Below are 19,924 nucleotides of genomic sequence, written 5' to 3'. Positions count from 1 at the left end.
CAGTGCCACCAGCCTCCCCTGCCTGTCACCACCACGCTGCTGAGCAAAGGCCAGCTGGGTCCCCAGGGGAGGCTGGAAAACTTCAAGAGCCATTAAAAGGTAGGAGCAGATCAGGGACCCCAGGGAGAAGGGAAACGAGGGGGGTCTTGAGAGCTGCTGTTGTTGTATATTCATTCAACAGGACATTGAGATCTGCTCCTCAGATAAATGGGAGGCAGGAAACTGGAGAGAGAATCTCAAGAGGCACCAAGCAAGCCTCAGAACAGGGCTGAGGTGGGTCTTTATCTTTCCAATGCAGAAAGCATTTCTCATCAGAAAAAAAGACATATCCTAAACTGGAACACTTGGAACAAGAGACTGATATTGGCTGCCTTTTAATTTCTTGGGTTTTACACTTCTCTTGCTAACCTGACTCCTGATTTTGCAGCCAACAACCAAACTCCTCAGTTTCTTAGGCTGCAACTTGTTATTGGATCAGGATCCTCATAGCACAATTTGTCACTGCAAAGGGAACATTTTCTTTCTTGCACTCAACCCAGTTTAAAGATTAGGACATCCAAGACTGAAAAATTGGCTGGAGGTTCCCAAAACCAGAGACGTTGTTTTCTCCACCCAGTGCCTAGAGGAGAATTAGCAGTGCTGATGAGATCTACTGTTTCTAAACCTCAAAGGACACAGTAACCCAAAACAACCAGTCCAGCACCTTCTGTCCAATGCATATTTCCCCTGATTAAAAGATCAATTTCAAATGCAAAAGCAGCTGGATTCACTTTAGTTTTTTGCTAATGAGTTGGTTATATGTAGTTTCAACTGGTGGAAATAATTTTGGAGGTACCAATTTCGGCTACAGCTGGCTTCCAACTTCTGTCCAAACACAACTCCCCACAAAGCTTAAGTAAAACCTGTGTAATTACCCCTCCACACACCATAAAGATGGAAGAAGTAATGATCAGAGAACGTGTGTAAAGCCACTGAGTTGTTTATCTTGGAATGAGTCTGAACAGTTATTCCATATCTCAGTCAGTCAAATGAAATGCCAAATTGAAAGTGAAGGCTCCAGTTAACACCACAATTAAATGTTCCCTCCATCCTCAACCCAAGAAACTTTGCAGCATCTCCTGAATTCTGGGATTCCAGCTCTTTTGCTACTGGAGCACTTTGAGCTCCCTCAGAGCAGACAAACCTCCTTGAGCCTATAAAGAAGCTGTGTCCCAGCAGTGCAGAACGTGGGAAGATCCCTGAAATGAGACCCACGTGGGGCTCTGCTGGCCCTGCTCAGGCTTTGCCAGGCCCATCTGGGCCCAGGCTGAGCTCTTGGCTCTCGCAGTCAGGACCACTGAGCAGAGCCTGGAGCCTTCACACCGAGAGAAATGAGAGTTTCATTTGTGCTTTCCACGGGTAAAGGCAGCGAGTGTTGTTAGCAGAGCAGAGGAGAAAGAGGAATAATTTAATCCGTAGGACTGTGCTAATTCTGGCGATGTCTGAGGCAGCATTTCTCAGCATCAGCCCCTCGCTGTTGGCAGAGAGAGCATCACTCCCCCTGTGAACAGATGGGGAGACTGAGCCGCAGAGGGGAGCTGTGATCTGCCAAGATGGACCAAGCTGGATGAGAAAACATCCCTGGTGCTGGGAGCTGGCACTTCCCTCCTTTGAAGGAGGCCAAAGAAAATCATCCCCATCTCTCCTTGCAGGGAGAGAAATAGCCTGGAGAAGGTGGATAAACAGCCATGGCAGCAATGTCCTGGCTTTCTGTGCCTTCCTTAAAGGAATGATGGAGAGCTGACACTGCCAGCCCAGGCAGAGGGTGGGACAGGGAGATGTCACCTCTGTGTCCCCACAGTCCTGCTGGGCGTGGCTGGTACCTGGGATCTGTGTGCAAGAGCACCAGCTCTGGTGCCAGGGACAGCAGAGGAAGGCTGGCGAGGGACACACAGGAAAGAGGCTGGGGAAGAAATCCCTTGGACTCCTCCAGCTCCTTTTTGTGTTCAGAGACTTTGGTACCTGATAAAAACCCAAGCACAGCACCCAGGACTGTGACAGCTGCTGGTCAGAGCTGCCTGCTCAGTGCCAGGGGGCAAAGCCCAGGCCAGGAAGGGATGGGGAACAATGGGAACAAGAGGGAGAGTGAGGGTGCAAGGGGGAGTGTTGGGTTCTACAGAAGGGCAGAGCCAGATGCCCCAAATCTTTCCAGTGGCTGACCCTGCTCTGCTCTTCCCTACATCACCAGTCACTGCCCTTCCTCCCCTATTTGCCCCCATCATCCACCAGTCCTCAGCCCACAGGGCTCTGTAAGGAGATGATCTCAGTCTTCCAGGGTTATTTCATCCTCTCTCACTGGTGGAATCACCAGTGATGTCTCCCCTTCCCCCTGCCCAGCTCATTGCTGTTCTGCAAGACAACCTGCTGGCTTTGGGGGCTTTTTGTGGCTGCCCTAGAGAGCATCAATTGTTCTTTCTTGCCACTGGGCACCCCGTGCACCAGCCAGCCCCAGCAGCTGGGTGATCACTTCCAGGGCAGGAACTCCCTGCCAGGAGCCCAGGCAGCCTCTGGGACATCACCTTTCCCATTCCATGGCCTTGAAAGTTCAGGTCAGCTTGGGTGAAAGGTGTCCCAGAAGGAGCAGCCCCTTGGGACACCCCTCCCACCCCGTGCCAGCCCCAGCACTGGGCTCTGCCAGCTCAGCTGCTGTGTCCATCCCTGCTGCTTTGGCAGGATCACTGGAAAATCATTCATTTCTCTCCAGGATAATCTAATGCTGCTTCTGTCAGCTCAGATGTGCTGGCTGTCGTTTCCCCAGGCTGAGACAGTGCTGTTGTCCCCAGGGGGGTGAGCCTCTCGAGCTGTCCCCATCCCTCCCAGGAGTCCTCCTGTGGTCCCCTCCATGCTCCGTGTGCTGCTGCCTGCAGAGACCACAGCGCTCCCCAGGCTGTGGCTGGGCTTCCCTCACATTCCTGTGGGCAAGATCAGGAAGGACAGGGCTTTTTCCTGTCCTTCCAGACAGAGGTTTTCTCCCAGCCCATCAGTTCCTCTCAGTCTGAAATGACTCTGGTGTGTGTCACAATGAAACTCATCTCTCAGGTTCTTTCCCTGTGCTGCCTCCCACACATTTTCCTCTTTTTTTTTTTTCATCCCTCCTTGTGTTGCTGTGATGTTTCTCTCCCCCCTGCCCTCACCCCAGGACACAGACCTGCCCATGCACCACTCTGACCCCTTGGATGAGCCATTCCCCGCTGCCAGGCTGATTTCAAACACAGTCATTTGGATGCATGAGCTCCACTGCCCCCATCCCTTATCCTTCCTCCAGCCCTGCCTGTTCTGCCTTGGAGCCCCATGGACCTGCATGTCCCAGGCCACCCAGACAGATCCCCATGGCCAGCAGTCCCTGGTGTCTAGCACAAGCTGCTCTGAGGTGTCCCAGACAGGAGATTTCATGGGGTCTGGCCTCACAGGGGTCCCTCCAGATCCAAGTTTGGAGGTGGAGGCTTTGTCCCAGCTGTCTCCCACCTGAGCTCACAGCCAAAATTCCCCTCCTGGTCAGCAGAACCAATCTTGCCTTTTTATGGCACAGTTAAGTTTATTCTGACACCACTAATGGACTAAAAAACCCTGGTGTGATTGACCTGAGGGTGTAGGAGGAGCTGAGGGTGGTTTGGCTGTTGATGGCCACATGGCACATACCCAAAAAGAGCAAGAGAGAGGCCATGTGCCTGTGCCAAGGGCTGGGCAGGGACAGGGAGAGCAGCCCAGAGCCCAGAGCCAGTCACTGGGAAAGGCTCCGTGTCAAGAGGAGCAACTGAGCCCCTCTGCACCCCCAGCCTGCACCCCAGATTGGAGTCTGAGCCCCTCTGCACCCCAGATTGGAGTCTGAGCCCCTCTGCACCCCCAGCCTGCACCCCAGATTGGAGTCTGAGCCCCTCTGCACCCCCAGCCTGCACCCCAGATTGGAGTCTGAGTCCCTCTGCACCCCAGATTGGAGTCTGAGCCCCTCTGCACCCCTGTGAGTCACTTATTCTCACTCCATCACCTGCTCTGGGTGATGTGGAGAGGAGCTGAGACCAGAGATGGGATTGGATTGGTAAAGATCAGGAGATGATGACACCTCCCCTGGATGGAGTCACATTCCTACATCTTGGGGGTAAGGGAAGAGCTGGGACCCCATCAAAGGACTCCTGCATGCCCTGAGCCAGCTCAGCACAGACTGTGTGAGCTGGGCCTGACTCACCCCAACACCCAGCCTGGAGGGCCAGGCTGGGCTGGCAGGGGCTGGGGCAGCTGAATCAGCAGCTCTTGCTTTGGCAGAGCCTCTTTCCTGGGGTGTTTCCCTGTCTCTGTGCCAGCATCTGCACAGGCCCTTTGGACACCCAGCCCAGAAGGGCATCACCGTCACCTCCACCAGCCCAGAGCCCTGGGACACAGGCTGGTCACTCCAGGAAAGGGAAAGCCACGTCCTGGAAGTGTGACAGTGTGTCTGGGTGTTCCCAGGCAGGTCTGGGGCTCTGCAGCTCATCCTTAGGTCATATCCTGGACACAGGAGCATTCCTCAGCTCCAGTGAGGGACCTGCTGTCTGTCCCACCATGCCTGGCTGCTCCTGGCTGTGGGTGCTCCTCAGTTTCTGCTCCATGGAGACCTCATGGACCCTCTGTGCTGCCATGGGATGAGGGAACACAGGCTGGCTGTACCCCACCTGCCTGGCAAAGCAGATCTTGGATTGATGGTACCACACCTGAACCATGGCCATGGAGATGGCAGAGCCTTGCTGGGTTCCATCCACACATCCCCACCTGGTTTGGTGTCTGCTCCCTGCTTGATGAGGGTCTGCTTTGGGTGGGAAGAGACCTTAGAGCTCATCCCATTCCATCCTCTGCCAAGGGCAGGGACACCTTTCCCTATCCCAGGCTGCTCCAAGCCCTGTCCAACCTGGTCTGGGACACTTCCAGGGATGGGGCAGCCACAGCTGCTCTGGGCAACCTGTGCCAGGGCCTCATGACCCTGACAGGGAAGAATTCTTTCCCAGTATTGAACCGAAATTTCCATTTTTTCAGTCTGAAGCCACTGCTCCTTGTCTTGTTCTGGGCACAGTCACGACAGGACTCCAGTGCAGCAGCAGACAGGCCGTGCTGTCCCAGAAAATCTCAGCTTCTGCACCTTCCCTGTTCCCAGCCTCCAGCCCTGACCTGTGGGATCAGCCTGAGCCAGCCATGGTGCAGCTCAGTGCCTCAGTTTCCCCATCTGCAGATGTGCCCTTGCTGGGAACGTCCTCAGATTTACTGGTGAGACATTGCCAAGGGTTGATGCCTTACCCTGAAAATCATAGGAATAAGTAAAGAGCCCAATGAAAACATTCCCAGAGCAGGGTTTTGGGGTGAAGCAGCAGAAGGAGTAGTTTTTCACTGATGGCCCTGCAACAGAGCCCTGGCAGATGTGAGTTCTGCTGAGGGACAGATGTGACACCGCTATTGGGGTCAGAGCGATTACCCGGCACCTCACCCTGCTGGGGTGCTCAAGGGCTGGGAGGGGACAGGCTCCTGCTGCTCAGGAAGGGTCTCTTGAGGCCATTCATCTCCTCTCATCCTTTTAACTCAGAGAATTTGGGAATAGCTCTGAATATCAGCGAGTCTGGAGCATTCCCACACAGGATTCGGGGCTCTCCTCCCCTTCCCTCTGCTCTGCTGGGGACTGATCCCCCCACACTCAGCCCCTCACTGCATCCCAAGGGGGCACCCCCAAGGCAGCATTTTCCTGCCACTGCAGGAGCTGGGAGTGCTGCTGACAGCCCTGCTTGCCTCCCTGCAGCTGCACGGCAGCAGGAGTGACCTGATTTTGTGTCTGCCAGCCAAGGTCTCACGGCGCCACTGCAGCAGCTGTGAGCTCCCAGCGAGTCTAATCCAGGCTTCCCCCGCCGAGGGAAGAGCCCTCGTGCCTTTGATCCCTGCCTTGGCCCATTCATGGCTGGAAATTATTCTGAAGATCAGAGAGCAGGGCTGAAAACCAGTTCACCTGGATGTTTACAGGTCTTTACCAGGATCTCAGACCAACATAACCTGCTGGTAAATCCCATCTCAAGGGATTCCTGCCCCTCTCGAGGTCTCTGGGGTTTTGGTGATACTGGAATCGAGCTCCTGGCGCTGCACTGGCACAGCTTGTCCGTGCAGCCGGCTCTGCTTGGAGCAGAGCTTGCTGAGAAAAGCTGGCTCTGATGTAGCACCCACATGCTGAGGTGGTGCAGTGTGCTGAGAACTGTGGCTTGGAAACAGCCTCAAGTCTCAGAAACCTCCCTGGACTGTAATTCCTGCATTTTAATCTCCATCCTTGGCTCAGAGCTGCCTGTTCCACAGAATGAAGTTCTCCACAGATCACTCTCATGTGCTAAAAATATACCTGGAGAAGGGCAGCAAGGGAAGAAACAAAAGAGGTGGCTGCAAAGACCTACCAGTCCCCAAAATTCCTCCAAGTTAGGGAAAATGGGAGTGTTCTCCTTGGAAATGAAATCTGCTTTCTCAGGGATGGGGCCTGTACAGATGGATGGCATCTTTTCACTGACTAATGGAGGTTGAAAGAAAATAGATGAGCTCCTGGATGAGAGCTCTGAGTCACCTGGATGCTTTTGAAATTCTTCTGAATGTAAAACAGGCCTTGGAAGAGTTGTGGTTTGGCTTGTTCACTGGCCTGGATGGACGGGAAGGTTTCCTGGCACTAAGTGTTGGGAGTGCTGGAAAGGTGTCCCATGGGCCCTTAGATGCTTTGGGAACTGGGAATTTTGGCTTAACCATCCCAATGTTCTCCTCCTTGCCCATCCCATGGCAGCAGGTGACCGTCACTCTCCTTCCAAGACCCTCCCTGAACTCTTAGTGAAGGAATCATGGAATGGTTTGGTTGGAAGGGACCTTAAAGCTCATCTCATTCCACTCATGGGCAGGGACACCTTTCACTATCCCAGGTTTGCTCCAAGCCCCATCCAACCTGGCCTTGGGCACTTCCAGGGATCCAGGGGCAGCCACAGCTTCCCTGGGACACCTGGAACGGGGAAAAGCCACCTCAGATGTGTCCTGCTCCACCACCCAGCTGGCCGAGGGCAGCAAGACTTCCCAGGCTTTCCATGACCTGGCCCTAGCTGGCCTCATGCCTGTGGCCCTTGGCAGGGCTGGAGAGAAGGGGAAAGAGCACAACAATCCCAGGAAGAGCCTGAGCTCAGGCAGGAGCCTGGAAAAGAGGGAGTCCAGGGGGGAGTTTCCCCCTTCGCCCTCTGGGTCCATCCAGGAGCTCACAGGTCCCCTGCACGCCCCCCTTGAAGGCACTGCAGGGTTTAGGGGTGTTCTGCCATCCCTGAGCTGTTTTATCTCATTCCAGGAGGGCATTCCTGAACCCCCAGGCAATGCCAGCGCTGTCCCCAGAGCCATCCCCTATCACTGCTTTTACCCTGGCTCTCCCCATGCTGTGCTCCAGCCTCCTGACCCCCATTTCCTGGAGAGCTCCAACCATTCTGATCTGACTTCTGTGGCTCTGCAGCCTCACAGATGTGCATTCCAAACCTTCAGCAGCACCAAAGGCAGCTCTCCCTGCTGGGATGCTCCTTGGGATGCTGCAGGGTGGGAAGGGCAGGGCTGGGAGGACGCCCCAACGCTGGGGCCCAGGCACAGAGGGTGGCGGTTCTGGCTGTGGACAGAGACTCCAACACGAGTTACAAACTCCTGCAAACATCAGATTCCTGCAGCTTTTCCCTTCCTGGCACGTTTCAAAGTGTTTGAGGTGAGGTCACAAGGTGAGGACCCCCAGGGATATTCCAAGATAGGCTTGGGCTGCATCCAGGCGTCAGCATCCCCTCGCCAAAGGGGGTTTGGCACATCCCAAGGACAGCGGCTGCTTTTGCTATGACCCTTTCCAAAAGGCCCAAGGCACGTCTCAGAGCAGAGACAGGGCCCCCAGGGCAGCAGAAGCTGGTGCTGAAGGAGCTGCATCCCCTCAAACACCGCTCCGGCACCATCTCTTCCCATCCTGCCTCCGCCGGGATGCTGCGGGGCCGGTTCCTGCCGGACACCCCCGGCTGGCTGCTTCCCCTCCCTTTGAACTCGTTTCATCTCCCCAGGCTCGGCTGGGAGGGGGAAGTTTGGGCTGGGCCAGGAGGTCCCGCTGTGCCCGGATGGGGGGGGATCACAGGCTGGGGGTCCTGCCTGGCTGCCAGGCAGGGAGGAAGGATGTAAGAGGGGAGGAAGAGTTTTCCACCAGCAGATCTATTTTAGGTGGTTTCCAGCTGTTCCTGTGGGGGCTGGGGGAAGCACTGCTACAGCCTGCTCAGCCCAAGTGATGCCCCTGCATCCCTCTTAGTCAAGGAAAGGCCCCTCAGGTGGGAGGCAGCATCATTCAGGCCCCAGCAGCCAGGAGAGATCAGGGGCTGCAGAAAAGGGAGAGGATTTGGTGGGACATCCCAGTGCCATGACCATGCTGGGTGTGTGCTGGGGAGAGAAGGAAGAACAGGAGGTGCCAACTCAAATCCAAACAAGACCCCTCTCCATCACATAAAATCTGCCTTCACCTTGCAAGAGTGGCCCACGTCCCTCTGTGCTTCTGTGTCCATGGGAAGTGCCCCTGGAGTGATGGAGCTGCTTTGGCATCTCCCACGGCCATGTAGAGACACCCCAAATCTGTCAGGGTACCATTTCTTCCAGGAGAAACCCACTCTTGGGGCCACCAGGTTTCCAGGGCTCAGGTCCCCAGCAGCTGGGTCTGTGTGTTTCCTGGAACAGGGATCAGACCTGCAGTTTGTCCCCCAGGCTCCCAGCCCAAGGGCCAGGCTGTCCATGGAGCTGGAACCAGGCTGCCATGCACCGTGCTCCCCATTCCCTGCCGTTCTTCCTGGGGGAAGGCACAAGCTGCCAAGAGAAGCTGAGGCTTCCCCATTCCTGGAAGAGTCCAGGGTCAGGATGGAAGGGGCTTGGAGCAGCCTGGGGTGGTGGAAGGTGTCCCTGCCTGGTGGAAGGTGTCCCTGGCATTTCCCTCTCCCTGAGCCTCAGCAGCACCAGGGCTGCCTGTGGGAGGGGAGCAGGGCTGGAGCGTGGGGGGTCCCCACAAGACCCCTCAGCTTCATGTGGGTCACACTGGTGAGGATCCACCCTGTGCCAGGCTTGTCTGAAGAGTCCCACTGGCACAGGAATGGGCTGCAGTGAGCACCCTGTCCCTGCCTGTGCCAGGGGAGATGTCCCTGCTCACCCTGTCCCTGCCTGTGCCAGGGGAGATGTCCCTGCTCACCCTGTCCTTGCCTGTGCCAGGGGAGATGTCCCTGCTCACCCTGTCCCTGCTCACCCTGTCCCTGCCTGTGCCAGGGGAGATGTCCCTGCTCACCCTGTCCCTGCCTGTGCCAGGGGAGATGTCCCTGCTCACCCTGTCCCTGCCTGTGCCAGGGGAGATGTCCCTGCTCACCCTGTCCCTGCCTGTGCCAGGGGAGATGTCCCTGCTCACCCTGTCCCTGCCTGTGCCAGGGGAGATGTCCCTGCTCACCCTGTCCCTGCCTGTGCCAGGGGAGATGGCCCTGCTCACCCTGTCCCTGCCTGTGCCAGGGGAGATGTCCCCACTCATCTTCTGGCTGCCCTAGGGATGAGCCTGAGGCAGATATTCCCCACATCCCTCCCCACCTGCCTGCAAAGCTCTGCTCAGATCTGGCTGCCATCACTGCCTGCAGCTCTCTGGGGATGCCTGGAGCTCTCCCAGAGCTCTCCCAGCTACAGTGGCCACGTGTTCCCCCCGGGCCCCGAGTCCTGCCAGGTGCTCCAGGCCCTCAACACCCTCTGTGCCACTGCTGGCTTCAGTGTCACAGTTAGCAATGACACCACAAGAGCCCTGAACACTGCAAAATTGCTGTCACTGTCATCCTCAGTGTCCTGCAACAAGCTGGGAGAAACTCGAGGCCTTTCAGATTCAGGGAATATTCCTTAGTGGTGTTTCCTGTCCTGTGTGCTGTATACAGGGCACTGCATCCCCTAAAATCACCACATCTATCAACTGCCAGGAATTCATGGAGCTGTAGGGTCTTTAAGATCCTAAGTATCTTGGAGATACTTGAGTGCAACCATTAGGCTGATGAAGTCACAAAGCTTTTCAATACTAAAATATGTTCTGAAAAGACAGAAAAAACTCCTGCTGCTGAGTTCTTGGCACACAATGGGATCACAAAATTCAGGGTGGAAATTGCATGAGAAAAACCCACCCAAACTGTACAGCATAATATTAATATTAATATTTCTCTCAGGAAATCTCCTGAAATCAGGGCAGGAGTCTCCCTTGGAAGGCCCATCTGATGCTCAGAGGCAGACAAGGAGTTAAAAATGGACTGGTTTGTTAGGAAAATGCCTGACAGGCTGTGCTGCTCCTGTGGAGCCGCAGAACTCCCACACCGGAGCCTTCCCCACACACAGGAGATGCGCAAAGCCCAAAAAAGCTCGGAGAGCAGTGACAGGGTGGGAATCACTCCGGTGACACCGGCGGGCTGGGAGACAGAGATTGGGAAAATCACACCTAGGGAGGAAGTCGGGAACAGTCTGTGAAATCATGTGCGGCAGCGAGGGGGTGGGCAGCGATTGTGGATTTATCCTGCACCCCCTCCTGTCTAACAGATCTTCTCCAAGCAAGCTCTGCTGCTGGTGTCTGCGGGAAAACAGCAGAGGAACACAAATCCTGGGCTGATCCCATGGATGTGGGGACACCGAGAGCGCTCAGGCCATCCCAGCACCGGCGCCTCCCGTCCCTGTCTCCCTGAATGGGAAGGCAATTCCTGCCTGGGGAAGGGTCTGGGCAGCACCAGCACAAGGGGCTCGGTGCCTTCCCGGGCTGTTGGTGCTGATGAAGGCTCGGGGACCCCTCCAGGGAACTGCCCGAAGTGCAGAGGGGTCTGACAGGAGCTGTTCTCCAGCGATGCTCCCGCATCCCGAGCCTGGCAAAGGCGTCCTCACAGAGCGAGGGGGACTCACAGCCGGGCGAGCCTGGCTCTGCCCAGGGCACCCAGATCGGCTCTCATGTCCCAGCCCCGCTCACAGCCCCCGCTCCCACCGCGGCACCCCAGAAATGCTGCCCCAGCCCCGCGGGGCATAAAGGGTTAAACATCTCCTCCTGGGCCGTCAGAGCTCCAACAAAGTGCTCAGATAAGGAATCCTCCTCCTTTTCGGCCCGCGGTACTTGCTCTGGGCTCGGAATGCAGCAGTTAGAGAAGGGGGAAACCGGAGAAAGGAGTTTTTTGCGAGGCTCCCTCTCCTGGGGGAGGCTGCCCCGTGAAACGTGCCAGGCTGCCACCTCTGGTTCCTCAAACTCCCAAAGCTGTGTCCCGCAGCAATTCCCATGGCAGGGGAAAATCCGGGCTGAAAGCCGAACCTGTGTCCCCTTTCCTCCAGGAGCACCCGGCCGGGGCTGTCCCGTGCCTGGGGACACTTTGTCCCGGCCGTGGGGATCCCGTGAGGGACTGTCCCTCCCGGCCAGCACTGCCTGCACACCCAGCACCCCCCGACACCCCAAAAGAAGCGGCTGGAGCCTCCAGGACACCCCCTCTCCCTTCCCCTCCTCTCCCAGCCTGTCCCTGCAGCCAGATGTGTCTGGGATGGCAGTGGGAGGGAAGTCCTTTCTCCCTGGGCTTCTCCAAGAATTTGGGGTTTCCTCACTCCCTTTTAACCTCCACAACAGAGCCGGTTCCTACCTGACAGGGATCTTCACCCGCAGGTACCGATCCACGGCAATGGCCAGGAGCGCCAGGATGGAGCTCTCCGTGAGGATGAGGACGGGACAGGCCACCATGAGGCAGGTGTAAAACTCCGTCTGGGGTCCGATGTTGATGATGATGGCCAGGGGGATGACCAGAGCCCCCACGGCCACGTCGGCCACCGCCAGTGAAACGATGAAGCAGAAGGTGGCATCCCGCAGTGCCTGGTTCATCTTCACAGCCCAGATGACCAGGATATTGCCCGGCACGGACACCAAAGCGATGAGCACTTCGATGGAGATGTAGGCAGCCTGGAAGGCTGAGATGGGGTGTGCCATGATGCTCCGGTCCGCCCTGCTCCCGTGGGGTTCCTCGGTCGCCTGCGAGCACACGGGGAGGCAGTGAGAGAGTGGCATCGCTGATCGAGCTGCGAGCGGGATGGAGCCTGCTCGAGGGGGTGGGAAAAACCCTTCTCCCGTCTGTGCCGTCCCCCGGGGCTCCAGCCCCCCCTGCCCCTCCCGAGCTCATCCCGCACCCTCCTCCATCCCGCACCCTCCATCCCGCACCCATCTCCATCCCGCTCCCTCCATCCCGCACCCCCCTCAATCCCGTTCCCTCCATCCCGCACTCTCCATCCCGCACCCATCTCCATCCCGCACCCTCCATCCCGCACCCTCCATCCCGCACCCTCCTCCATCCCGCACCCATCTCCATCCCGCACCCATCTCCATCCCGCACCCTCCATCCCGCACCCCCCTCAATCCCGTTCCCTCCATCCCTCACCCATCATCCCGCTCCCTCCTCCATCCCGCACCCCCCTCCATCCCGCACCCCCCTCAATCCCGTTCCCTCCATCCCGCACTCTCCATCCCGCACCCTCCTCCATCCCGCACCCTCCATCCCGCACTCTCCATCCCGCACCCATCATCCCGCACCCTCCATCCCGCACCCTTCATCCCGCACCCTCCTCCATCCCGCACCCTCCATCCCGCACCCTCCATCCCGCACTCTCCATCCCGCACCCATCATCCCGCACCCTCCATCCCGCACCCTTCATCCCGCACCCTCCTCCATCCCGCACCCTCCATCCCGCACCCATCTCCATCCTGCACCCATCATCCCGCACCCTCCTCCATCCCGCACCCTCCATCCCGCTCCCTCCTCCATCCCGCACCCTCCTCAATCCCGTTCCCTCCATCCCTCACCCATCATCCCGCTCCCTCCTCCATCCCGCACCCTCCATCCCGCAGCGCGACCGCTCCCGGAGCTGAAGACGGAACCGGAGCCTCCAGTCCTGGGAGAGCGGCAGCGCCCCCCGCCCCTGGGGCCGCCCCGGGGCCTCTGTCGGAGCCTTCGGGGCGGACGGAGCTGCGGCGGGACCCCCGCTGCCCCCCGCTGTCCCCCCGCTGTCCCCCCGCTGTCCCCCCGCTGTCCCCCGCTGTCCCCCCGCTGTCTCCCCGCTGTCCCCCCGCTGTCCTCCCGCTGTCCCCCCGCTGTCCCCCGCTGTCCCCTCGCTGGGTGCCCTCCCTGCCCAGCGCTGCTCCCGCTCCCGGCCCCGACCCCTCTCACCTTGCCTGCAAAGCCAGGGCTCGTTTTGGGGGTCGCTCACCCCCGGAGAGCCGGCGCTGTCCCCCCGCAGGGCGAGGCGGGGCTCATGCTGGGGGCGGCCGGGGGGACCGGGCTGGCCGGGGCTGCGCTCGGTCCCCGGTGCCCGGCACCGCTCGGCTCCCGCAGGCGCTGCCCCGCTCCCCGCCGGAGCCGGAGCATCACATGGTGCCGCCTTCCAGCCTTTAAAGAGCGACTGACCCGATTCGGGGCTCGCCGGCACCGGGAGAGCCGGGGGAGGGGGAGCCGGGGGCCGGGGGGAAGCGGCAGGACCGAGGGGAGCGGAGTCGGTCCCAGCCCCGACGCTGCCAGCACCAGTCGGGCTCCGGTTTTAACGCGAAAACCGGTTTTTGAGGTCGGGTGTGAGCAGAGGATCGGGGCGGGGAGGGAGGGCGGAGGCAGAGCCTGAGCTGCTGTGGGCGAGAACCCGGCACGGGCAGCGCTGCTCGGGGCTGGGCCCCGGGACCCCTCGTTAGAACCCAACAATCGGAGCCCCGAGGAGCTCTGATGCTCACCCGGTCTCTGGCTGGCACTGCCTCACCCAAATCACCGCTGTGAGACCTCCGGGGGACTCTTCATCCTCCGAGCGGCCCTGCCCGGGCTGGGGAGGGGCTGTGTTCTGTCCGCACACTCTGGGCACACGAATGAACTGCTGCCGAGACTGGACTGGACCTTCTGTAAGGTTCTAGGAGAAGTTTGAGGGAATATGGTCACCCCCCGGTTCTCCTCCCTGGGCCGGGCAGTGCAGAGGAAATGGGTCTGGGGGCTCGGTCTCACTGATGGAGCTGAACCACCCAATCCCTCCAGGGACCCCGGGTGTGCAGCAGGCACCTGCGAAGCTCATCTTACATAAATTATCTTCCATAAATCACCTCCCAGGAGCGCGGCTGGTTTATCCAAATGCTGCAAGGAACCTCAGCCGTGGGGCAGGGGGACTCTCCCCACTCCCATCTGCACCTTTGTCCCTCCTCTGGTGAGACTTGGGACTGGAGCTGTCCCCTGCTCTGCTCGGCCTCGGGAGAGCTGTCCCAGCTCTTGGATCTGCCCCCTGGGGCTGCCCCTCATCCCTCTCCTCATCAGAACCTGTACCCCCCGCAGCAGGGATGGGATCAGCTGTGGGACCATCCCAACCCAGGGCTGGTTTTCCATCAGCTGCTGTCTCATGGGGTGCCTGCTCTCCCCCTTGGGCAAGTGGCCAGCAAAGAGCTGGGGGTCCCAGCCTCCTAGGGCTGGCTGGGGACTGTGGCATTGTGCCACCTCTGGGCACTGGGCTGTGCCAGCAGCAGGGCAAGGTGAGCTTAGTTAGGTCTGAATGATGTGTTTGCTGTGCAGAGAGAAATAACCCGAGGCTGGCAGGCTCCTGTAAACACAGCGCTATTTATGGAGTGTCACATCCAGCAGCATCTCCTCACACCTCCTCCACTGCAGGGAAAAGTGGTGCCCCCCTATGGCTCAGCCCCTAAATCCAGAGCTAGGGGTGGGATGGGGGTGTTCAGGATGGGCTCCCCACAGTGGAAAGGGCATTCCCAGAGAACCCAGAACCCCTCGCCCAGCACCTCCCCAGGGTGAGTGTCCTTGCAATCAACCTCTGGCTGGGAGCAGGGCAGGAAAACCATCAGGTTCCTCAAGGGAGTGCAATGCGGAAGCAAACGCAGGCAGGGCCCGGCCTGATTGTATGCAAATCTCCCAAACACAGATTAAACCCACTCCTTTTCCTTTATGGATTTGCAGTTTGTTCTCCCTCCTTGGATCCGTGGCCCTGAATGCTCAATTTTAGCAGCACCCCTAAAGACCCCCATTTTATGCCAAAAATGATCTGCTGACTGTGAACCTGCCAAGGGGGTCCAAGCTCTGTCAGCAGCTCAAGCAATGTCCCAGGGCACAGGCAAAGGCTGCAGGGGTTGGATGGCCAAAGTGATCCAGGTGGCTGCACAGAGCCCATTCCTGCTGGACAGGGATCATCTGCTCATTCTCCTGACAGCGAGCTGGGGATGTGTCCAGAGACTGTCAGGGATTCCTTCAAAAGGATCTTCTGGGGAGCATCAAACACTGGGAAAACTGTTCAGGTCTTGCAGGCTCTTTCTGGGGTTTTTAAGGAGAAAATGTCCTGAGAAGTGCAATGGGTGATGGTGCTGTGGATAAATACCCTTGGGACTCAGGGAGAGAGGGGATGGAGTGGGACAAACAGGGGACATGGTGCAGCAGCTCCCGTGAGCTGGGGACAGGAGCAGCCTGTGGCCACGGCAGGAGGGGATGGTTGGTGTCTGCTGTGATGCCAGCAGGATTCACCCAAGGCTGTGGCGTGTCAGGGCTGGCTGATGAGAGCCCTGACTGAACCCCCAGGCTTGGGCAGCAGCCAAAGAAAGCTTTTCCAGGGAGACAAGTCAGGGCGTGGGGAGCTCATTTCTGCCCATCTTCCTTCAGCTTTTCTCTGGGGTGTGAGTTTCCCCCTCCTACCTCAGTTTACCTACACAAAGAGCAGCTCTGTGGTGCCATTGTGGGTGATCAAGGCAGGAGAAATTGAGAATTTCTCCACCTCTTCCATCATGGTGACCACCCCATCCCATTCTGGTCATAGAAAGAGGCCTCTTAATTAGGAAAGTTGATTAGGAGTGTGGCTGGTGCCAGCAGCACAGTGATGTGTGCTTGGAGGGCTGATGGCTCTGAGAGACATTAATTAGGACAAGTGACCCCCTGAGTGCCACGGTCTGGTGGATCTACACAGGCTGGTGCAGGGCAAAGAAAGAAGCAGCAAACAAAGGGAAACCCCAGAGCTTTTCCAAGGAGGAAATCTCTGTGCTGGGATGTTTTGGAGTGATGCTCACCCCATGGTGCTGGGGCCACCACTCTGTGCCAGTGACACAGAGCCCTGGGGACCTCCCTCACTCGGGACACAGCTGCTCCAGGACTTGTGCTCCATTTCTCTCCCGTTTCATGGGATGTGTGGCCCTGGGGAGCCATCGGGGAAACGAGGAGCCCCAGGTTTCTGTAGGGTGGGCACCCCCATCTGGGCTTGGCAGGAGCTGCTCAGCAGCAATGACACAGCACATAAAATATCCCGGGAGAGAATTTAAAGATGCTGGAGAGTGGATGAAGGCAAGGCTGCTTCCCTGTGGTCTGCCTGTTCCCCCTGAGCACACCCCACCCCTCAGAGCAGGCTGGGAAGGGGCTTGGCAGCGCTGCCAGTGCTCCAAGGGAGAAACTGAGTCCTGGGAGGTGCCTGTGATCCCTCAGCCCTGCGCTGGCACGAGGATGTGCCCCAGTTCCCTCTGGCCTGGGCAGATGCCACATCCATGATGCTGCAGATTCCCAGAGTAGCCAAATGGGTCAGGCCCCGCTTGGATCCCTGCCAGATGTCACCAGATGTTGCCCACAGGCAGCTGGGTCACTGTGAGGACGCCTTGGCACAGCAGGACATTGCCAGCTTCTGTGCTGCCCTGTCAGGGGGGAAATGCTGAGACATCGCGGGGTGGAAGAGAAAATGGATCTGAGCCCAGGGCAGGGCAGTCCCTGGCAGGGCAGCGGGGTAGGGCAGGGGTCTGTCCCGAAATCCGCCCCCACGCCCCGATCCGAGCCCTTCCCTGGGCTCCGCTGCCTGTTCCTCACCACACCGGGGGTGTTTGGTTCCTCACCACACCGGGGGTGTTTGGTTCCTCACCACACCGGGGGTGTTTGGTTCCTCACCACACCGGGGGTGTTTGGTTCCTCACCACACCGGGGGTGTTTGGTTCCTCACCACACCGGGGGTGTTTGGTTCCTCACCACACCGGGGGTGTTTGGTTCCTCACCACACCGGGGGTGTTTGGTTCCTCACCACACCGGGGGTGTTTGGTTCCTCACCACACCGGGGGTGTTTCGTTCCTCACCACACCGGGGGTGTTTGGTTCCTCACCACACCGGGGGTGTTTTATTCCCCGTGAGTGTCCCCGAGCCCGGCTGAGCGCCAGGAGCTGTTCCTGCCCCTGCTTCCAGCCGGCTCCCTAGGGCAGGAGAGGGTTAAACCTTTCCAGCACTGCCGAGCACTTTCCAGGACGGTTCGAACCCTTTGTCCCTCTCCAGGGCTACCCCTGGAACAGACCCAGCGCTGTTTGGCCTCTGGTTCCAGCTGCAGCAGCCTGAGGAAGGGCAGGCGGTGCCTCCAGCCCGGCTGTGCCGTGGGGAGGAGGAGGGAGGCCGGGGCTGTGAGGGCTCCGGAACACCCAGGAGTGATGACAGATCCTGCTGGGGCAAAGATTGGCATGAAACAGTGACTGCTCAGGGAAAAAATAAATAAATAAAAAAAATCTGTGAGGGATGAAAATGTAAAAGGAAGAAGATGAGTTCCAGTTTGCTACAAGGGCTGAATGAGGGGAACCACCTCCCTTGATGGATCTCGGAGATGGTAAAAGCCTTTTCTGATTGATCTTTGGGGAAATATTGGGGAGGGGATGAAGAGTCGAGTGGGTGTTGTGGCTGGAAAAGCCCAGGGCCACCCCCAGACCTGGGGCTGAGATGGTCTGGGGACACCTGGGGACACCACAGGGGTGCTGGAAAATGAGGATTTGGGGTGAAGGAGAAACCTGGGATGAAGGAGTGACAGTGACAGAGGGAAATGTCCAAGGAGGACTGGGCTGAGCTGTATCGGTGCCTCTGAGTGAGGAGGGAGAGGCGGCAATAAAGAAATCATGGTTGCTGCTCCCCAAGCCCGTATCTCTCACTTTAGCATTTTGTCCCATATTTCTATTTTTAAATTCCCTGCTTTTAGCTTCCAGCTGTCACTTAGAGCTCTTGGGTTCAGTAGTGGAGCTTTTCCCCCCACTCAGACTCTCAGGCTGTAACCATCTCACCATCCTCCAAGAGGAAAGCTCTTCTTCTCCTGCAGCCTCTGAGCCCTGCACCCTGCTGCTGCCCAAATTATTGCCTTCCAACCACTTTAAGGCGAATTCTTTTATATCCAGAAATTAATTCAGGACAGCAGTTCGCTGGGTAGGTTCTCTGTGTTGTAGGAAAAGCTGTTCAAAACCTTCCCACATGCCTAAACCTGCAGATTCCTATTGCAGACGTGGAAAATTCCTTATCAGCACAGGGGATCCGCCTCCTGCCCCGCTCCACTTCTCCTCCAGCTGGAATCGTTTCCCCGCGGCCCTGGAGCAGCGCAAACACCGCTGGAACAGCCCGGGAGCTGCCAAAGCTGCTCCCCGGGGAGCGGCTCGGCCGGGCCGGTGACTCTGCAGAGGGACTTGGGACATTCCCCAGAGCTCGCAGCAGCCCCGGGGCCATCGGGGAACATTCCCAGAGCCGGGAGCTTTCCTCGGGAACGCGAGTGACTGCCAGGAGCTCCGAGAGCATCGGAGCGGAGCCTTCCCCTGCCTTTCCTCCCGGGGATCGGGGACGGGGGACCGGGGATCGGGGATCGGGGATCGGGGAGCGGGGATGGGGGATCGGGGATCAGGGATCGGGGATCGGGGGAGCTCCTCCAGCCTCACACCGCCCAGCCCCGGGGGGATTTGACCCCGGAGGTCGCTCGGTGATGCCCCGGACCCGTTCCCACGGCGATGCTCGGCTCCCGAGGCTGGAGAGGAGGGAAAGGGGGATCCAGCAGAGCTGCACAGACCCAGCGGTGTCACTTTCGGGGGACTGACACCCCCAGATTGTCTCCGAGCTCTGGGGGAGCGGCGGGGGACGAGGGGGAGTGCGGGCACCGCATTCCCTTGCGGGAAAGGCTGGAACAGCACCGGGCTGAAGGGCAGAGACCGCAGGCAAGCGTTGTGAAGGCAGTAACCCTAAATTTCCTCTCCTCACCCCAGAAACAGCCCTTTCCACGAGAAGCCTTGGCTGGAGCCGTGTTTGCCATCCGTGCCCATCTCCTCCATCCAGGCTGGGAACGCTGGGATGGAGCAGGGAAGGAGCCCCCGTGACACTCAACCTGCTCACCCATTCCAAAATATCACACAGGGACAGGAGCTTGTGCCTCCAGGCATTCCCTGGGATTAAAAAGCACCCAGGCACTGGAAACTGGGCTTTTTCCCTAATTTCCCAATTTCCCAGAGTCCCCTCATGGGTACAAGGGACCCCCCCCCAGCCCTAGGGCCGATTGGGACTCCAGTTTCACATCCCTAAATAGATGCTCTTGAAAGGGCAGAGGCCAAAGTGAGCTCCGGTGGCTGAAGGGTTCCCCCCTAGCCCAGCTCCAGACACAAATAAATCCATGGAGCCAAAGGGAGCAGATGGGACACGGGCACCGGGACAGAGGAGAAAGAGAATAAACAGAAAAAGAGATGATGATGATGATGATGATGATGATGATGATGATGATGATGATGATGATGATACATTATTGATTATTATTGTTATTGATATTTTTTATATTTCTGCTGCAGAAGAAATAGAGAAGGGAACCCCTCAAATGACACTCCTGTCCCTCCCTATGGGATGAAAGCCAGCTGCTCCCCAAAACAGATTGGGGGAAAATGTGTCTGCTAGAGCTGAGGCCAAAAGTTTCTTCTCCAGGACAATTTCATCCCCAAATGAGCTGGAAAACGCAAAGTGTTTCTGGGGAGTCCCTCAACTTCCCTGGAGCCTCCCGTTCCCGGATTATGATGTTTTGGCCCAAAAGATGAATGAGGGAACTGGGACTGGAGCAGGAACTCAGGAAGCCAAAC

General features: G+C 58.1%; 1 protein-coding gene across 2 annotated transcripts in view; it reads right to left on the bottom strand.

The window, feature by feature from the left end:
* ADORA1 (adenosine A1 receptor) overlaps nt 1-13,594 on the bottom strand; it is a 28,037-nt gene extending 14,443 nt beyond the window's left edge. The window contains exons 1-2 of one of the 2 annotated variants that reach the window (XM_058855554.1): nt 13,248-13,594; nt 11,676-12,049 (exon numbers count right to left, since the gene is read on the bottom strand). In XM_058855554.1, the coding sequence (XP_058711537.1) occupies nt 11,676-12,016 (341 nt within the window). In that variant the 5' untranslated portion in view covers nt 12,017-12,049; nt 13,248-13,594. Of the gene's footprint in view, nt 1-11,675; nt 12,059-13,247 lie in introns of both variants that reach the window. The other variant, XM_058855553.1, reaches the window with a different exon arrangement.
* Between the last annotated feature and the right edge of the window lie 6,330 nt (nt 13,595-19,924).

Source organism: Poecile atricapillus, chromosome 23 (genome assembly GCF_030490865.1).
Source record: "Poecile atricapillus isolate bPoeAtr1 chromosome 23, bPoeAtr1.hap1, whole genome shotgun sequence".
In the NCBI taxonomy this organism is placed as follows: Eukaryota; Metazoa; Chordata; class Aves; order Passeriformes; family Paridae; genus Poecile; species Poecile atricapillus.
The sequence above is the reverse complement of the archived record's forward strand: the minus strand, read 5'-3'. Positions and strand labels throughout refer to the sequence as shown.